The sequence below is a fragment of the Pelobates fuscus genome, chromosome 2 (genome assembly GCF_036172605.1).
Source record: "Pelobates fuscus isolate aPelFus1 chromosome 2, aPelFus1.pri, whole genome shotgun sequence".
NCBI lineage: Eukaryota > Metazoa > Chordata > Amphibia > Anura > Pelobatidae > Pelobates > Pelobates fuscus.
The window spans coordinates 970267-991194 of NC_086318.1; the positions used below are offsets into that span (position 1 = coordinate 970267).

Below are 20928 nucleotides of genomic sequence, written 5' to 3' on the forward strand. Positions count from 1 at the left end.
TGATTGAAGGTTCATGACGGAACCATATGGCTACATGTCACACAGCCTAAACACCTGACACTGCCTCGTTGCTGTGTCTTCCCTTCCCGCACATAACTTTGTGTTGGATCCGTTTTTACCAATAAATCACGAAGATTCCTGTTTCGTTTGTAGCATATTAGAGGTTTCTGTTTGAACGTTGATGGAAGTGTAGGGTCATAAGCCAACATGTTCCAGTTTTTTCTGATGATGTTAGATAACTTCACAGATGTATCATTATATGTTGTTGGACAAATTAAGCGATTCTGTGTCTTTATGACATTCCTTGAAGCCCAACAGATGGTCAACAATCTTAACAAATTGGATAGCCCCATTAAGTTTACATCTGAAATTAGTATGGATAAAGTACATTTTCTTGATTTACAAATTTGGGTTGATAATGATAACATACAGTACTCATTGTACACTAACCCACTGCCGCAACACCATTTTACATGCACAAAGTGCACATCCTGAACGTCTGAAGGCTTCATTACCCAAAGCACAGTTCTTAAGAACTATTCGGAACAATTCTAATGAGCTAATAAGGGAAGAACAACTTAAACAAATGAAAATGGAATTTTTAAATCGAGGCTACAACAACAAACATTTGGATATGGCATTACAACAGGCCAGAGAATTCACTCCAAGAAATGTCATAAAGACACAGAATCGCTTAATTTGTCCAACAACATATAATGATACATCTGTGAAGTTATCTAACATCATCAAAAAAAACTGGAACATGTTGGCTTATGACCCTACACTTCCATCAACGTTCAAACAGAAACCTCTAATATGCTACAAACGAAACAGGAATCTTCGTGATTTATTGGTAAAAACGGATCCAACACAAAGTTATGTGCGGGAAGGGAAGACACAGCAACGAGGCAGTGTCAGGTGTTTAGGCTGTGTGACATGTAGCCATATGGTTCCGTCACGAACCTTCAATCAGCCCCATACTAATAAGAAGTTCCATATAAATCATACAGTTACCTGTAAAACATCGTTTGTAATATACAAACTCACTTGCCCTTGTAGGTTAATCCTACATAGGTAAAACTGAGACACCTCTCTGTGAGCGCATTCAAGGACATCGATCTAATATCTGTACAGCCTACAGAGATGGGAATAGCGACAAACCGGTCCCTCAAGTTTACAGCCATAGATCACATCCCTGAACCACGACGTGGAGGAAATCGTGGCAGGATGCTTCCTAATAGAGAAACATATTGGATATTTCTTCTAGATACAGTTGCACCAAAAGGCCTTAATGAAATTATATCATATCATTCTTTTCTCTAATATGAGCCCTGCTTGTATATATTGTTTTTAACTTAAAGTGGCAGATTACAATTTGTTACATAAGTGTGCTATATAAGAGCAATTATTTGATTGCAAGTCAAATCATAGGTATCTTGGCAATAAGTAGTATTATTGGTCTAATTGGATACACTATTAGTTATTTGCTAAAGAAGTTAATCCGGGATAATAGGTAGCTTCTATATATATCAAAAAGTAGTAATATGACTTTAACATTCCACAGTATTGAGAAGACATAATTTTTTTGTCTCTTGATCTCAACTTCGGATTTAACTATAGCAATTCTAATAGTAACTAAGTATATATGTAATATAACTGTATCACTCTTTCTGTATGTAATATGAGAGTACAAGATATATATATATATTGTATAGAATCATTTTTCAATAATTTTTGTATTTATGGAAGGCTCTTTGTGCACAACACTGCTTATATTTATTTCATAAAAAGTTTTTTTATATTTTTTATATTTTTCAAAAAAATTTTACACTTTGTAGGTAATTGTTTCTACCATTTGAATCCAAAAGATTCTTTATAAACTTTCAATATTATTCATGTATATCTCTTTAATAATAGAGATTCACTATAATTTTATGTTTCCAATCGAATATGGGATATTCCCCATTCTTACACATATATCATTTGTATTAATTGGGATTCCAGTATTTATGACTCTATTAATAGCCTTCTTTAATATATCTCTTTATGTAGAGAATGGAGATGCTCTTTGGATTTCTTGTACAGCATGTTATATCCAATTATGTTATTTTAACAGTAAGCCTTCGATTGTTTTTTCTTTCTATCTATCCACATGGTGTCTATTCACTACTCGGTTCCTTTTTGTATTGATGTTTTAGACGGTATCCATGGTGATGCGTACCGTGTTGCCGTGGTAACGACGTACCGTGACGTCATCGCGCATTGACTACGGGTCAATGCAAGGGCGCGATGTTTCCGCGCATGCGCGATGGCGTGTGGAAAACGCAGAGGTTTAGTCTTTGCACCTGGGGTAAGTCACTTTTCTATAATTATTGCTGCTATATATTAGATTTATTTGTGGGGTATTTGTATGTCATTTGATCTGAGGAAGGTCCCTGCGTGGACCGAAACGTTGATCTCTCTCATTTTATGGAATAAAGACGTTTTCTCATTCTAAGACCGTGAGTGCAGCCCTGGATTTCCTTCTTTCTCTCTGTTTATATATTATACGTGTTCAAGGGCCCGGTCTGTAGTCTGACATTCTGAAAACACTGCTTGCTATCGCCCACAAATCAGTGGGTCCTTGGACAGAATCGGAAAATGGATCCGGATGTGTGGCATAGATTGAGGGTTTCTTTAGAAAAATGACTAGGTTTGAGGAATTCACTTGGGCGTTGTACTATGCTAGACACTTTCTACTTCCAAGTCTGAGCAGTTGGGTTTATGCAATGTGGTCATGGTGCTTTATTTATTCTTTGATTTCAGCAGCTGCTAGTTCCATTGTGCAATTAGCAAATACAGAGCAAAGCACCAAATAGTAAAAATATGGGTTATCAACCCAAAATCAAGGGAAAAAATTATATTAAAAACCTGCCTTATTGTACGTGACGAATTCTTGTAAATGAGAAGTTTGGTCACTGGTAAAGATGTGCCCTAGTAAACAGGGTAATCGGTCACTGGTAAAGATGTATCCTAGTAAACAGAGTAATTGGTCACTGGTAAAGATGTGCCCTAGTAAACAGGGTAATCGGTCACTGGTAAAGATTCGTCCTAGTAAACAGGGTAATTGGTCACTGGTAAAGATGCTTCCTAGTAAACAGGGTAATTGGTCACTGGTAAAGATGCTTCCTAGTAAACAGGGTAATTGGTCACTGGTAAAGATGCTTTCTAGTAAACAGGGTAATTGGTCACTGGTAAAGATGCTTCCTAGTAAACAGGGTAATTGGTCACTGGTAAAGATGCTTCCTAGTAAACAGGGTAATTGGTCACTGGTAAAGATATGCCCTAGTAAACAGGGTAATTGGTCACTGGTAAAGATGTGCCCTAGTAAACAGGGTAATTGGTCACTGGTAAAGATGTGCCCTAGTAAACAGGGTAATCGGTCACTGGTAAAGATATGCCCTAGTAAACAGGGTAATCGGTCACTGGTAAAGATGCTTCCTAGTAAACAGGGTAATCGGTCACTGGTAAAGATGCTTCCTAGTAAACAGGGTAAATGGTCACTGGTAAAGATGCTTCCTAGTAAACAGGGTAATTGGTCACTGGTAAAGATGTGTCCTAGTGAACAGGGTAGTTGGTCACGGGTAAAGACGTGTACTAGAAAACAGGGTTATTGGTTACTGGTAAAGAGGCATCCAAGCAAACAGTGTAATTGGTCACTGGTAGAGATGTGTCCTAGTGAACAGGGTAGTTGGTCACTGGTAAAGATGTGCCCTTTTAAACAGGGTAATTGGTCACTGGTAAAGAGGCTTCCTAGCAAATAGGGTAATTGGTCTTTGAAAAAGATGCGTCCTAGTAAGCAGGGTAATAGGTCACTGGTAAAAATGTGTCCTAGTAAACAGGGTAATTGGTCACTGGTAAAGATGCTTCCTAGTAAACAGGGTAATTGGTCACTGGTAAAAATGTGTCCTAGAAAACAGGGTTATTGGTCACTGGTAAAGAGGCGTCCTAGCAAACAGGGTAATTGGTCACTGGTAAAACTGTATCCTAGTAAACAGGGTAATTGGTCACTGGTAAAAAATGGTAAAGAAACCTAGAGTGTAGCCCCACAACAAGTCAAAGTTGTTATACTCACTGAAGATGGCAGCTTGTGAGGAGTCCACGTAGCATGCAGTAAAGCAACCTTGGGGCATTTGAGGCTTTATGTATGGATATCTGATGGACCAAGGCTGATATTATGGCCACAGAAAGATTGAAGGTCAGGAGGCTGTCTGAGGAAATCAGGGTGATCTGTACCCCTCCTGGGCGGCGGACCTCACAGGGTATTAGCCCTGGACTTAGTGCACATCCTTGGAGGTTCACTACTGAACTCTCTGAGGACACTGTCCATTACGTGACAGAGTATGGGGTCTATAGACTTCAGGTCTTGGCCCTCAATCTGGCCTGGGGCAGGAGCTCTGACACTCAGGAGCAGAGCTGGGACCCTCAGACTAATCTTCAGCTGGCACCTCAGAGACACTATCAAAAGCCCACTCTGAAAGTGGGAATAGGTTAATTTCAAGGTTGATGGTGCCTGAACACAGAACCTCCAGTGGCATGTCCTAGCTACATGCTTGCCACTTGTTATGTTTTCTTATTATTTCATACACCCATTTCAATAAGTGATCAGAGTGGGGCTAGGTCACGTTCTTAGGGGCCTGTCTGGTATATATCAGCAGGATCCAAGCTATAAGTTTTCCTTTTTAATAGTTACTATAATGCCTTGCTTATTGTACTACCTACACTCATTCCTATCGTATATAGTTTGTTTCACGGTGTAGATCATATTACTGTCTTGCATGTCATTTTTTATTATGCAATACTTACTCATGTTCACCATGGCTGTTTAAACATTGTTACGTAGTTCGAGTCTCTGAGACGTTACTCATGATTTACCTAAACAATTTGTGAAGTTTTTTCGATTGTCACACGTTTGTTATGATTGTACACGACTGTGCTTATTGTTACAAGTTTGACATGTAAGCTATAAGCTTATTTGTATTCTGATGCAGAGCAAAAATAAAGAGTGTATATATATATAGTTAATACTATGTTAAACAAAAATGTGCACACCAGTCAAGCCATAAGACTTGCTTTCCCCACAGAAATCACACATTTGCAGCGATGTTACTACTGCAAAGGATTCTGGGTGGGTATATGCAAATTAGTTTAACAAAGAATCCTATTTTTGTCTCATTCCATTTTAAAACATGGATTCCTTTGAGTCTGTGTTTGCTGTATACAACTGCTTTGAAACACAACTTGGGAAAAGATGCAGAGCCAGTAAATTCTTATGGCTTGTCTGGTGGGCACATTTTTGTTTAACATTGTATTAACTACCTACAGACTTCAGGTGGAAGGGGTTTGCGATCACAGTTTTTCCTCACCATAACCTTTTTGGTTTTTGCTATATATATATATAATATAAATAGAGATTGATTTAGTTGCTGTTGTTTTCTCTCCATTTTTTTCACATTTGCTTGTTGTCCCTAACCATCAATCATAATTTTTTCATAGTTACATAGGCTGAAAAGAGACTTGTGTCCATCAAGTTCAGACTTCCCTACATCTGTGTTCTTGCTGTTAATCCAAAAGAAGGCAAAAAAAACTATTTGAAGCACTTCCAATTTTGCGACAAAGTAGAAAACAATTCCTTCTTGACCCCAGAATGGCAGTCAGATTTATCCTTGGATCAAGCAGTTATTACCCTACATTGAAAGATTATATCCTTGAATATTCTGTCTTTGCAAGTATGCATCTAGTAGCTGTTTGAACATCTGTATGGACTCTGATAAAACCACTTCTTCAGGCAGAGAATTCCACATCCTGATTGTTCTTACAGTAAAAAAAAAAATCATCTTGTTTTTGGCATCATAGATGAAAATCCAAATTGTAATCAGACTAATCAGTTTCATCCGTTGTCCATTTTATTTGTTTTGTGATTCATCCATATAGTGTCTTGGAGTTTGGGATTTTGGATAAACACAATTTGTTGGAAAGTCCAATAGATTTACAGCCCGATATAATGTATGAGTGAGAGAGTATAAAATATACTTAAAATGTAGCTATCATTGTATATTTTAGCACATTATTATAGATTTAAAGCAAATTAATATGAGCATGGTTTATACAATAGTTTAGTAGACAAATAGCTTGTATTAAACTGTTGTTGCACTAATTCTATTGTATTTAATTTGGCAATTCCATAGCCCCCCAAATTCCATAGCCCCCCAATAATAAATACTCCAAAGTCCTATCTTTTCTTTTTTTTACCCCGGTCTAGGAACTGGTGTGCGTACATGGTGACGCGGACAGTGAGCTGCATAGTGGAAGAAGGAGTGGAGACTTATGTCAAGCCAGAGTATCAACCGTGCGTCTGGGGTCAGATGCAATGTCCACGTAACGTGGTGTGAGTATTGGTGGAGATGAAATCCCTGAACTATTTCATTTATATGTTAAATTATATCATACAGAGTGAGCTCGAGAGATAGTGCAAATAACAGTAAATAGTCCATCATGGGAAAACAAGGTTACTGAGGTATCTCAAGAAAGCAGACACTGACATAATATAGACATCATAACAAACCAGGTAAACATACACACAATAAACCAGGAGAACATAGACACGGACATAATAAACCAGGAGAACATAGACATGTAGACATAATAAACCAGTAGAATGTAGACATAATAAACCAGGATAACATTGTTAGATACATAGACATATTAAACCAGGAGAACGTAGACATAATAAACCAGAAGAACATAGACATATAGCCATAATAAACCAGGAGAACATAGACACATAGACATAATAAACCAGGAGAATGTAGACACAGACATAATAAACTAGGAGAATGTGGACACAGAGATAATACAGACCTCAAAATAAACCAGGAGAACATAGACACATAGACAAAGTAAACCAGGAGAACATAGACACGGACATAATAAACCAGGAGAACGTAGACACATAGACATAGTAAACCAGGAGAACGTAGACACAGACATAATAGAGACCTAAAAATAAACCAGGAGAACGTAGACAGAGACATAATAAACCAGGAGAACGTAGACACATAGACATAGTAAATCAGGAGAACATAGACATATAGACATAAAAAAAAACAGTAGAATGTAGACATAATAAACCAGGATAACATAGACATGGACATAATAAACCAGGAGAACATAGACATGTAGACATAATAAACCAGTAGAATGTAGACATAATAAACCAGGATAACATAGTTAGATACATAGACATATTAAACCAGGAGAACGTAGACATATAGCCATAATAAACCAGGAGAACATAGACACATAGACATAATAAACCAGGAGAACGTAGACACAGACATAATAAACTAGGAGAATGTGGACACAAGAGATAATACAGACCTCAAAATAAACCAGGAGAACATAGACACATAGACATAGTAAACCAGGAGAACATAGACACGGACATAATAAACCAGGAGAACATAGACACGGACATAATAAACCAGGAGAACGTAGACACATAGCCATAATGAACCAGGAGAACGTAGACACATAGACATAATAGAGACCTAAAAATAAACCAGGAAAACGTAGACAGAGACATAATAAACCAGGAGAACATAGACACATAGACATAGAAAACCAGGATAACATAGACATATAGACATAATAAACCAGTAGAATGTAGACATAATAAACCAGGATAACATAGTTAGACACATAGACATATTAAACCAGGAGAACGTAGACATAATAAACCAGAAGAACATAGACATATAGCCATAATAAACCAGGAGAACATAGACACATAGACATAATAAACCAGGAGAATGTAGACACAGACATAATAAACTAGGAGAATGTGGACACAGAGATAATACAGACCTCAAAATAAACCAGGAGAACATAGACACATAGACAAAGTAAACCAGGAGAACATAGACACGGACATAATAAACCAGGAGAACGTAGACACATAGACATAGTAAACCAGGAGAACGTAGACACAGACATAATAGAGACCTAAAAATAAACCAGGAGAACGTAGACAGAGACATAATAAACCAGGAGAACGTAGACACATAGACATAGTAAATCAGGAGAACATAGACATATAGACATAAAAAAAAACAGTAGAATGTAGACATAATAAACCAGGAGAACATAGACACATAGACATAATAAACCAGGAGAACATAGACACATAGACATAGAAAACCAGGATAACATAGACATATAGACATAATAAACCAGTAGAATGTAGACATAATAAACCAGGAGAACATAGACATGTAGACATAATAAACCAGTAGAATGTAGACATAATAAACCAGGATAACATAGTTAGATACATAGACATATTAAACCAGGAGAACGTAGACATATAGCCATAATAAACCAGGAGAACATAGACACATAGACATAATAAACCAGGAGAACGTAGACACAGACATAATAAACTAGGAGAATGTGGACACAAGAGATAATACAGACCTCAAAATAAACCAGGAGAACATAGACACATAGACATAGTAAACCAGGAGAACATAGACATGGACATAATAAACCAGGAGAACATAGACACGGACATAATAAACCAGGAGAACGTAGACACATAGCCATAATGAACCAGGAGAACGTAGACACATAGACATAATAGAGACCTAAAAATAAACCAGGAAAACGTAGACAGAGACATAATAAACCAGGAGAACATAGACACATAGACATAGAAAACCAGGATAACATAGACATATAGACATAATAAACCAGTAGAATGTAGACATATAGCCATAATAAACCAGGAGAACGTAGACATATAGCCATAATAAACCAGGAGAACATAGACACATAGACATAATAAACCAGGAGAACATAGACACATAGACATAGAAAACCAGGATAACATAGACATATAGACATAATAAACCAGTAGAATGTAGACATAATAAACCAGGATAACATAGTTAGACACATAGACATATTAAACCAGGAGAACGTAGACATAATAAACCAGGAGAACATAGACATATAGCCATAATAAACCTGGAGAATGTAGACACACTTCATCATTATGTATTTTTTTTCTAAATTATTATTAAGGCTGGGGTTAATGTGAGGATTTTAGTTAGGTTAGGATTAGGGTAAGTTAGTGTTAGTGGAAGTAATAGTTGTTAAGGCGAATTGATGTAATGGTTAGTGTATTATTGACAGCCTCACTGTACTGTGAAGGGAGAGGGCTTAGGTCCCTAACTGCTCACACCTTTACACACAAATAGACTTGTCAACCCCCAAGTAACAGTGTCACTTTAATTTAGTGATATGCTGGAAGAGAAGCTGGGGAGAGAACTGAACTGCAGTTTTTTTTCCTCTTTGATTAATTATATGGCTGCAAAGTCTATGGACCCTTAGACCAGATGAATGAGCACTGGGAGGAAACAACTTTAGCAGAGATAACCCTTATAGAACTCAATGTGCTTGGATTTCAGTAATAGCTAGAGGAGCCAACTGATCTTGTTCTAGACAATCTGCAAGGGAAGCAATAACTGAGAGTTGTGGGTAAGCCAGAAAGCCCTAGTACTCAGATAGATCCCACAAAACAAACTCCAGGCAGCCTAAGAAAGATCCTACTGTATTGTAAAGATGTTATGTGATTGTCAAATGTTCAGATGAAAGGGTACTTTTCCCATGGACACTTTAAAAGAGTGCAGGCATACAGCATAAATTCCATACTACCTACGTCTACATATCCTAAGACGGGGATTATACCGTCCAGGCGACATACAGCAGAGCTCTTAGTGAGTTTGCCTTTTATCAGATATTTTGCACATATGTGTATCCACTCATTATAGCATATTGCACTATTGTTTGTATTCTTTGTGTTTCTCTTGAGTTCTTCATACTGAATTGTATTAATCAAGATTGAGATGTATGTATAACATATTTATTTATTCTACACTTTTGAGCATTATTTTGGCGCGGTTTACCACATTCTTTATTTTTTGTATTTCTGTTCACAAATAGCAGGTATTGGGAAATCCTGCTGGTTCACTGCTGCCACATGTTTTCTGGTAATATAGCGAGCGCCTAAACTTCTCCTCTATTATATATATATATATATATATATATATATACAGCATAAACAGCATCAACCATGGCAGTAATAGGGGTATGTGTCCCCCTGACATTTTTGACTTATTGGTGGCAACTTGCGGTCCTAGCTCTATAGAGCAAGTGACAATTGGTGACCTTCTAGGACCAGCTGAGCCAGAGCAAGCTAGTCACTGACACGTATTTTTGTTGAAAACTGGTATTACTCACCTTGCTTCTGATTAGATGGAGACCCCCGGACAGGCCCCACTTAGACAATCTGCCAACCGAAGTGGTTAAGAAAAACAGTATATGTGTAAACAAACCAAAAAGTGCAATTAGTGCCAAATTAGGTAAAAGCAGAAAAAATCTTCCCTGTACAAGGTGAAGCTTTCAATGGTATCCCCAAAGACTTCCTCCTGTCTCCCACTTCAATGTAAGCAAAAAATAGGGGATGGTCTGCTAAACCAATAACAAACGGAAAAACATAGCGTATAACTGTGTATATGAGTTAACCACAAGTGCTGTATTCACAAATGGCCACTCACATTTTATTATTCATTTGAATCCTGTTACTGCACACCAGGGCCGCCATCAGGGGGTGACAACCGTGACAGTTGTCACGGGCCCGGCGGCCCTGGGGGGCCCGGACTGCCCTGGCAGTCCTGGGCCCCACTTTCTTTCTCTGCACACATAGATAGCGAATATCGCTATCTATGTGTGCAGCCGTGGGCCCCCGGCTCCCTGTTACCGCAGAGGGGGCCCAGCACACAGCTTCTCCTCTCTTCTCTCTTGTAATAACTCTCGCGAGACCCGGTTGCCATGGCAACGCTCCGCGGGTCTCGCGAGAGTAATTGAAGAGAGAAGAGAAGCTGTGTGCTGCCTGGGCTCCCTATGCGGTAACAGGGAGCCGGGGGGCCCCCCACCGGACCACCAGGGATGGAATCTCCCCCCTCCCTGGACAAAGGTAAGCAGGGAGGGGGGAGAAACATTAAAAAAATTAAATAAAAAAAAAAAAAATTATGTAAAATTTTTCCCCCGTCCTCTGAGTCCCACCGGGTGGCCCATGCACTTAGGGCCACCCGGAGGGCTTGTATCAGCAGGGGCCCGGTCGGGCGCTCTTTCCCTTTAACACCGCGACCGGGCCCCTTGCTTTCCGGCAGCCGGCTGGGAGGAAGTGACAGCCGCAAGTCACTTCCTCCCATAAAGAGAGGAGCAGCATGGAAGGTGGCAGGAGGAGTCGCGAGGGAGTGAGGATGGGGGATCCTCACTCCCATCATCCTCAGGCACCACAATGGACCCCATAGAATCCACCCTCCAGCAAAAGGTAGGAAACTGGAGGGTGGGTTTAAAAATGTACATTTTACATGTGTGTCAGTATGTCTGTGTGTCAGTATGTCTGTCTGTTTGTCTGTGTGTCTGTGTGTCTGTGTGTCTGTCTGTGTGTCAGTAGGTCTGTCTGTGTGTAAATATATTTGTGTGTGTGTGTCAGTATGTCTGCGTGTGTGTCATTATGTCTGTCAGTGCATGTTCATGCATGTGTCAGTCTCTGTATGTGTCTGTGTGTCTGTCAGTATATCAGTCTGTGTGTGTCCGTATATGTGCCTGTATGTGTGTGTGTGTGTGTGTGTGTGTGTGTGAGTATCTCGGTCAGTGTATGTGCCTGTGTGTGGGTGTCAGTATTTCTGTCAGTGTATGTGTGTCAGTATGTTGATCAGTGTGTGTGTCAGTATGTCTGTATATGTGCCTGTGTGTCAGTATGTCTGTATATGAGCCTGTGTGTGTCTGTCAGTACGTCTACCAGTGTATGTGTCTGTGTGTGTCAATATATGTACCTGTGTGTCAGTATGTCTGTCAGTGTATGTGCCTGCTTATCTGTATGTAGTCAGTGTATGTATCTGTGTATCTGCTTGTGTGTCAGAGTATGTACCTGTGCATCTGAGCCGCAACTTTATATACAAATACACCCCTCCATTCAAACTTCAACACTACATACAAGCACACTCCTACATTCAAAAAACAAACACTACACATAAATGCACACTTGGATTCAAACTCCAGTACCACATACAAACACATTCACAAAAAAAAAATACTTCATACAAACACATGCTTACATTCAAACACACAAAACAGTGCTAAATACAACCCTGCAAGCATGGGAAATTGGTAGAGCACCAGCTGTCAAAGCATTGTTGGAGTTGCACGACAGATGGGGTTCTACCTTTAGTCCATTCTTGCAATTGGGTGTCCCAATAAAATTCATTCTATTTTAGTGCCGCCACTGCATTAGGATGGATGCCGTGATTGCATACCAGGGAGTGAGGGGCGACGGCGGCAGGGCCCAGGGGGCCCAAGCAAACGCTTGCCCAGGGTCCAGTCGTTATTAAAGACGGCCCTGCACACACAAACTGCATACACTGACACAACACACACACACACTGCATACACTGACACAACACACACACTCTGCATACACTGACACAACACACACACTCTGCATACACAACACACACTCTGCATACACTAACACAACACACTCTGCATACACTGACACAACACACTCTGCATACACTGACACAACACACACTGCAAACACTAACACAACACACTCTGCATACACTGACACAAAACACACTCTGCATACACTGACACAACACACACTGCATACACGAATACAACACACACTGCATACACTAATACAATACACACACTGCATTCACTAATACAACATGCACTCTGCATACACTACACACTAACACACTCACTGCATCCACTATACTGACACACTCTGCATTCACTACACTCACACACACTCTGCATCCGCTACACACTAACACACCCTCTGCGTTCACTACACATTAACACACCCTCTGCATTCACTACACTAACACACACACTCTGCATCCGCTACACACTAACACACTCTGCATTCACTACACATTAACACACTCTGCATTCACTACACTAACACACACACTCTGCATCCGCTACACACTAACACACTCTCTGCATTCACTGCACTAACACACACACTACATTCATTACACTGACACACTCTGCATTCATTACACACTAACACACACTCTGCATTCACTAAACTATGCACACACTCTGGATTCACTATACTGACACACACTCTGCATTAACTATACACACAGCATCCACTACACAAACATCCTGTATTCACAGTACACACACTACATCCACCATAAATTGAAACACTCTGCATTCACTATACACAGACACTGCGTCTAATAAACACACTACATCCACTACAGACACTGCATCCACCAAACACATTTCATATAGTACATACAAACACTACATCCACTACACAAACACACACTACATCACTGTACACACACTACATCCACTACTCAAACACACTCTACGTTCACTATACACACTGCATCCGCTACACAAACACACACTCTGCATTCACTGCACAAACAGTATCTAATACACACAAACACTACAACCATTACACACATTCTAATTTACTTCCACCATACACAGCACATTCAGTCCTGCATCATTGTCAGCGGACTAGGTAGGGCGTGGGCGGGCCCGGGAGGGGGCCCAGACCTTGTGCTTTGTCAGGGGCCCCAAAATTTCTGATGGCAGCCCTGCTGCACACTACCAAAGTCCCTGAGGAAGTCCTATACACGGACGAAACACATAGGACCCCTGGTGGTGACTCAGAGATACTACACCTATTGCTTTAACCTTGATGTAAGTGATTAAATTGATTTTTTACTACACTCTTGAATGTGCACTACAATTTAATTTTTTCTCTCTTGAGCACATATACTCCAGCCAACCCATGGTTAAATGCAGATGAAGATTGAATCCTTGGAAGGAATTTATAATTAAAGCTCTTTAACTTCAGTGAATGTGTGAGTGGCCATTTGTGAATAAAGCACTTGTGGTTAATTCATTGTAACGGATCACCTGGCACCCCGACTGGGTACCTCCGTTGAAGGATGCTCCTAGCGCTTCCTGAGGCCTCCAAGCACTGCAGCAGACACCATAATCACCGTAGACTCCTCCAGAGAGCAAAACAGGAACCAGCTATTCCAAGGGCTTAACAGTGATGTAGCAAGGGAATATGACAAGCAAAGCAATCCCTTGTAGCAGATTCCCCCAATAAGAGACGGCACTCCAAATTAAGGGTAAAGTAGAACTCAGGTTTAATGGCAGGTACTCTGCTTTTATGCAGTGCTCCCCTGCAAGGGAGACGCCCACAGACAATTAGGCATTAACCAATCAACTATCGGTTACATCCCACATATTCCCTTCCCTCTGCTTGGGAGATAATTGAGTTTCTTACTGTATCTACTCAATTATCTCCAAGCAGGGCCGGTGCAAAGATTTTTGGCTACACAGGCGAAGATGAATTTTGGGGTAATAGGGGCTCTAATTGAGGAGTTAGGGGCTGTGGTAGGGGGGACAGGGGCTGTAGTTGAGAGTTAGGGGCTGTAGTTGAGAGTTAGGGTCTGTAATTGGGGGCTTAGTAAATGTAGTGGGGAATTGGGGCTGTAGTAGGGGGTTAGGGACTGAAGTAGGTTGATGGCTGCAAGTGGGAACAGGGGCTGTAGTGTGGGGGATATGGGCAGCAATTGGGGGAGAGGGGCTGTAGTGGGGGTAAGGACTGTAGTAAGAGAATAGGGGCTGTACAAGCGAGTGGAAGGGATGTGAAGTAAGGGAGTTAGGGGCTGTAGAAGGGAGTATAAGGGCTGTGGTGGGAGCAAATGGGCAATGTGGTTGGAAACTGGCAGTAGAGGGGGACACAGGGGCAGTATGGTGTGGGCACAGGCTGTAACGAGGGACACTGAGGCAATAAAGTGGTGTCACAGGAACAGTATGGTGGGGGTAAATGGGAAGTAGAGGGGGGGACAGGGGGAAAAGGGGCTGTATAGGGGGTAGGGGAAGTAGAGGGGGGAGACAGGGGCGGTAGAGGCGTGTGAAAGGGGGCAGAGGAAGGGGGCAGGGTTGTAGACGGAAATAGAGGAGGCACAAGGGATAAAGAGGGGGTCACAGAAGCAATAGAGGGGGACATGGGCAGTATAGTGGGGACAGGGGCTGTAGAGGGGGGGCATGGGCTGTAGAGGGGGGGCATGGGCAGTATGGTGGGGTAGAGGCTTTAGAGGGAAATAGAGGGGCTGTAGACAGGGCAGGGGCTGTAGAGGGAAATAGAGGAGCTGTAGAGGGGCAGTATGGTGGGGCAGGGGTTATGGAGGGAAATAGAGGTGCTGTAGAGTGGCACAAGGGGCAGTAGAGGAGGACAGGGTCAGTATGGTGGGGGCAGGGGCTATAGAGGTGCTGTAGAGGGGCACATGGGGCAGTATGGTGGGGGCAGGCGCTATAGAGGGATGTAGAGGGGGCATGGGCAGAATGGTGGGGGCAGGGGCTATAGAGGGAAGTAGAAGTGCTGGAGAGGGGCACATGGGGCAGTAGAGGGGGGGCTGGGGCAGTATGGTGGGGACAGAGGCTATAGAGGGGCTGTTAAGGGGCAGGGGTAGTATGGTGGGGCAGGGGTAGTAAGGTGGGGCAGGGGCTATAGAGGGGGCAGGGGCAGTATGGTGGGGCAGGGGCTATAAAGGGGGCAGGGGAATAGAGGGGCTGTAGAGGGGGCAGGGGTAGTATGGTGGGGCAGGGGCTATAGAGGGGGCAGGGGCAGTATAGTTGGGGCAGACGCATAGAGGGGCTGTAGAGGGGGCAGGGGTAGTATGGTGGGGCAGGGGCTATAAAGGGGGCAGGGGAATAGAGGGGCTGTAGAGGGGGCAGGGGTAGTATGGTGGGGCAGGGGCTATAGAGGGGCTGTAAAGGGGGCAGTATGGTGGGGGCAGGGGCTATAGAGGGAAATAGAAGTGCTGTAGAGGGGGCAGGGAGAGTATGGTGGGGGCAGGGGCAGTATAGTGTATAGTGGGGGCAGAGGCAGTATAGTGTATAGTGGGGGCAGGGGTAGTATGGTGGGGGCAGGGGTAGTATGGTGGGGGCAGGGGTAGTATAGTGGGGGAAGGGGTAGTATGGTGGGGGCAGGGGTAGTATGGTGGGGGCAGTATAGTGTATAGTGGGGGCAGGGGTAGTATGGCGGGGGCAGGGGGAGTATGGTGGGGGCAGGGGGAGTATGGTGGGGGCAGAGGCAGTATAGTGTATAGTGGGGGCAGAGGCAGTATAGTGTATAGTGGGGGCAGGGGTAGTATGGCGGGGGCAGGGGGAGTATGGTGGGGGCAGTATAGTGTATAGTGGGGGCAGAGGCAGTATAGTGTATAGTGGGGGCAGAGGCAGTATAGTGTATAGTGGGGGCAGGGGTAGTATGGTGGGGGCAGGGGGAGTATGGCGGGGGCAGGGGGAGTATGGTGGGGGCAGTATAGTGTATAGTGGGGGCAGAGGCAGTATAGTGGGGCAGGGGTAGTATGGTGGGGGCAGTATAGTGTATAGTGGGGGCAGGGGTAGTATGGTGGGGGCAGTATAGTGTATAGTGGGGGCAGGGGTAGTATGGTGGGGGCAGTATAGTGTATAGTGGGGGCAGGGGTAGCATGGTGGGGGCAGTATAGTGTATAGTGGGGGCAGAGGCAGTATAGTGTATAGTGGGGGCAGGGGTAGTATGGTGGGGCAGTATAGTGTATAGTGGGGGCAGGGGTAGTATGGTGGGGGCAGTATAGTGTATAGTGGGGGCAGGGGTAGTATGGTGGGGCAGTATAGTGTATAGTGGGGGCAGGGGTAGTATGGTGGGGGCAGTATAGTGTATAGTGGGGGCAGGGGTAGTATGGTGGGGGCAGTATAGTGTATAGTGGGGGCAGAGGCAGTATAGTGTATAGTGGGGGCAGGGGTAGTATGGTGGGGGCAGTATAGTGTATAGTGGGGGCAGGGGTAGTATGGTGGGGCAGTATAGTGTATAGTGGGGGCAGGGGTAGTATGGTGGGGGCAGTATAGTGTATAGTGGGGGCAGGGGTAGTATGGTGGGGGCAGTATAGTGTATAGTGGGGGCAGGGGTAGTATGGTGGGGCAGTATAGTGTATAGTGGGGGCAGGGGTAGTATGGTGGGGGCAGTATAGTGTATAGTGGGGGCAGGGGTAGTATGGTGGGGGCAGTATAGTGTATAGTGGGGGCAGAGGCAGTATAGTGTATAGTGGGGGCAGAGGCAGTATAGTGTATAGTGGGGGCAGGGGTAGTATGGTGGGGGCAGTATAGTGTATAGTGGGGGCAGGGGTAGTATGGTGGGGCAGTATAGTGTATAGTGGGGGCAGGGGTAGTATGGTGGGGGCAGTATAGTGTATAGTGGGGGCAGGGGTAGTATGGTGGGGGCAGTATAGTGTATAGTGGGGGCAGGGGTAGTATGGTGGGGGCAGTATAGTGTATAGTGGGGGCAGGGGTAGTATGGTGGGGGCAGTATAGTGTATAGTGGGGGCAGGGGTAGTATGGTGGGGCAGTATAGTGTATAGTGGGGGCAGGGGTAGTATGGTGGGGGCAGGGGCAGTAGAGAGAGGCTGCAAAAAAAAACACAAAAAAACGTTTTGATTTAAAAAATAAAATAAAAGTAAACATACTAAACGTTATTCCCCTTCCCCTCCCAGAGACTTACCCTGGGCCAGGAGGGAGAACCTTGCCCCTGGTGGTCGGCTGGAACAGGCTGCACTGGAGGCTGGAGCTGCAGTCAGGACCGCTGGGGAGTCTGGGAGCAGTAGAAGTCCCGCCCCCTTCTGACATCATCAGAGGAGGACGGCTGACTTCACTGCCAGGCTCCTGTGTGCTGGCTGCAGGGAGAGAGGGGAGATTACAAATCCGAGTCTCCAGCCAGAGGCAGGGGCGGAGCCAGAGGCAGGGGCGGAGCCAGAGGCAGGAGATTCGGATTTTTGCGCCCCCCTCCTCTGGCGCCCTAAGGCGGCCGCCTGTGCCGCCTTATGGACGCGCCGGCCCTGTCTCCAAGCTAAAAACGTATACTTTTATACATTTTTATAACTTTAAAACTATACATCCAATCTTCATAAAAACCACATATTATTAATCAGTGTTCGACTGTAATAGCGGCCACTTCGACGACTTCGGCACTTCGACTGCATCCGAAGTGCCAGTTTAAAAGTTGTAATACTGCTCCACAGTATTTAAAGGGCCAGGAACAGCATATAAACATCCCTTGTGCCCAAATACCCTTCTTACAGGGTTAATACACCCCAGGGCCATCGCAGGGCAGGAGGCTAGCAACCAAGCTTCTCCAGTTCACAGTGGCAAGGTTGGTTCCACCACATTCATATACACAGTTATACGCTATGTTTTTTTTTTTGTTATTGGTTTAGCAGATCATCCCCTATGTTTTTCTTATATTGGTTAAGTGGTTAAGGAGAGATGACAGAGTTAGGCATCATTGAGCCCTCAAATAGCCCAGGGACCTTCCCTATGGTTCAGGTATCTAAGAAATATGAGACCACAAGGTTTGCATGGACCACCGATGACTCAATGACAAGATCATGACTGAAGCATATCTCAGCTCCTGTACAATATGCAGGATACTGCATCACAACACTGGATCTGAGCAAGAAAAACTAGCTATTTTCCCTCACTCCAGCATCCAAACCAAGTCTGCCTTCATCGCCCCGTACAACTGTAAGGTACTACTGTGCCGGATGAAGCACGTCCCTGCCACATACCAGCAGATACTAGATTGTTTACTCAGTGAGTTACAGAATCTTACCTGTGCCAGCTAAGATCACAGTGTCATATATTTAGGAAGACTGGGCATAACATCTAAAGCATGTGGCTGACATATTAGAAAGGATCCAAGCCGCAGGCATGACATTCAAACCTTTTTGGGTACTGGCAGTTATTGCCGCAAGTTCATCTCCAGATATAACTCCCTGGCTTTCATCATTCACAAGTAATTATCCCAGGAGGTATCTTATGAGGCAGTTGAAAAGGAATCAAAGAAAAAAAAGTTACCTGCGCACCTCCCAAATCCCTCTGCATATTGAAATAAATGGCGGTTATTTAGTAACTACAATGCCCACCTGCCATGTCAAGGCAGACCTCTTAGGTGGGTCCTACATTGACTATTCAGGTATTTTTCTAAACCTCTACATACTTATTAACCCTTTATAGGGAACATATGGGGTGGGCGGTAGCATTGTAACATAGATGACGAGCGCCGCTGGATAAGTGTAATCTGGCAGCATTCACATTTCCATGTGGAAACCAGCCGCAATGAGGTGCACTCGCTGGGTCCGAGACCGCTCTGACAGGAAAGATCCAGCGGGCACCATGACATCACCCATGCAAGAGTCTAGAAGCAAAATGTGAGAAGTTCCTATTTTTATTTAGCAACTTACCCAAGGCACTTAACCTGTATTGGTGACTGTTCCTTTCATTTACTGTGTGCCAGAACATGTCACATATTACCTGAAGCAATGGCACTCCCTCTTCTTGTTTGTGAACCCACTTTGAGCAAATAGCATAAGGAGAACAAAGCAAAGGAGGGGAGCAACTGAAATGAGAAAACAATTTAGTGAGAAATACAAAACACAATGGAAGAACAGCTAACCTTTTATTAATGTTGAGACAATCCATGCCGTCCTCTACAGAATGGACTTTAACGTTGCTCGGACGGACGGCATGGAACATTTCATGTTTTGGTGTGGACAACTTTAATGACTGCTCACACTAAAGAGAACTTGATATCAGTGTACACCTGGGCCTCTCCTGTCAGTTGCCTCAGGCTGACAAATGAGCCATATGCAGCTCTTTAAAGCATTTAGAACACATCGGGCTGAGCAATTACCCTCAGCCATAGTGACTCTGTGTTGGCTGGTGCTTAAGACAAACTCCCAGGTTCTGAACAGTTGGCCCTATGTTGACTGTTATTGGTGCCTGGTTTTGCTAGCTGCCCATCACCAATCCTAATTAGTCGACATACCTGACTTATATCCCTCTAATTCTGAAAATAGCCAGTAGGTGGCGGCAACTATTCTGGTTTAAGTAGGAAAGCCATCTGCTGATATCATTACTATTAGCAGAGAGTTTCCTTAGGGTTGATGTTGAGGTTGGGTTAGTGTTAGGGTAGAGTTAGGATTAGTGTTGTTTTATGGTTTAGGAGAGTGTAGGATTAAGGTTAGCAGTGGGGTTAGAGTTAGGGATGTGGCTGTGGTAGGGTACACTTAGGGTTAGGTTAGGTTAGGTTAAGGTAAAGGGACACTATAGGCACACAGACTACTTCAGCTCATAGAAGTGGTCTGGGTGCAGCGTCCCAGGTCCCTTAACCCTGCAGTGGTAATTATTGATTTTTTTTAATAAACTGCAATAATTACCTGTCAGGGTTAACTCCACCTCTAGTGGCTATCTACCACTAGGCTGTCTGACACTGGACATCCTCGCGCTATGCATGAGGACATCAAGCGTCACCCAAAACCCCATAAGAAAAAAATTATACAATGCTTTCCTAAGGGGGAGGTCCTAAGGCGAGTGGAGCGATTGGTTAACTACCAAATATGAATTTAGATCCTAGACATATTAGGCATTTAACAATCCGGATTGTTACATAAATTTATTTTGAGCTATTTTTCAGTAGTTGAACTTGATATGTAAAGATTATTATAAGCAAAAGTGAAATTTTTTTTTTATAGTCTCATAGATACACACTCTTACAAAACCACGCATATACAGACACACATCCAAACAATATATACCCACAGACATATTCATAGAAAAAATATATACTCTCACAAACTCACACTCGTAAAAACACACGCAATATACTTTTACAGACAATCACAATCAGAAAAACACACAAACATATACAATCACTATCACAGACACTATATA

General features: G+C 43.2%; 1 protein-coding gene across 2 annotated transcripts in view; it reads left to right on the forward strand.

Annotated features, from left to right (window-relative positions):
- The window catches only part of EMILIN1 (elastin microfibril interfacer 1), a 112943-nt gene that overhangs the window by 16115 nt on the left and 75900 nt on the right, over positions 1-20928 (forward strand). The window contains exon 2 of one of the 2 annotated variants that reach the window (XM_063441830.1): positions 6302-6427. In XM_063441830.1, coding sequence (XP_063297900.1) covers positions 6302-6427 — 126 coding nt within the window. Of the gene's footprint in view, positions 1-6301; positions 6428-13952; positions 14010-20928 lie in introns of those variants that run through there. The other variant, XM_063441831.1, reaches the window with a different exon arrangement.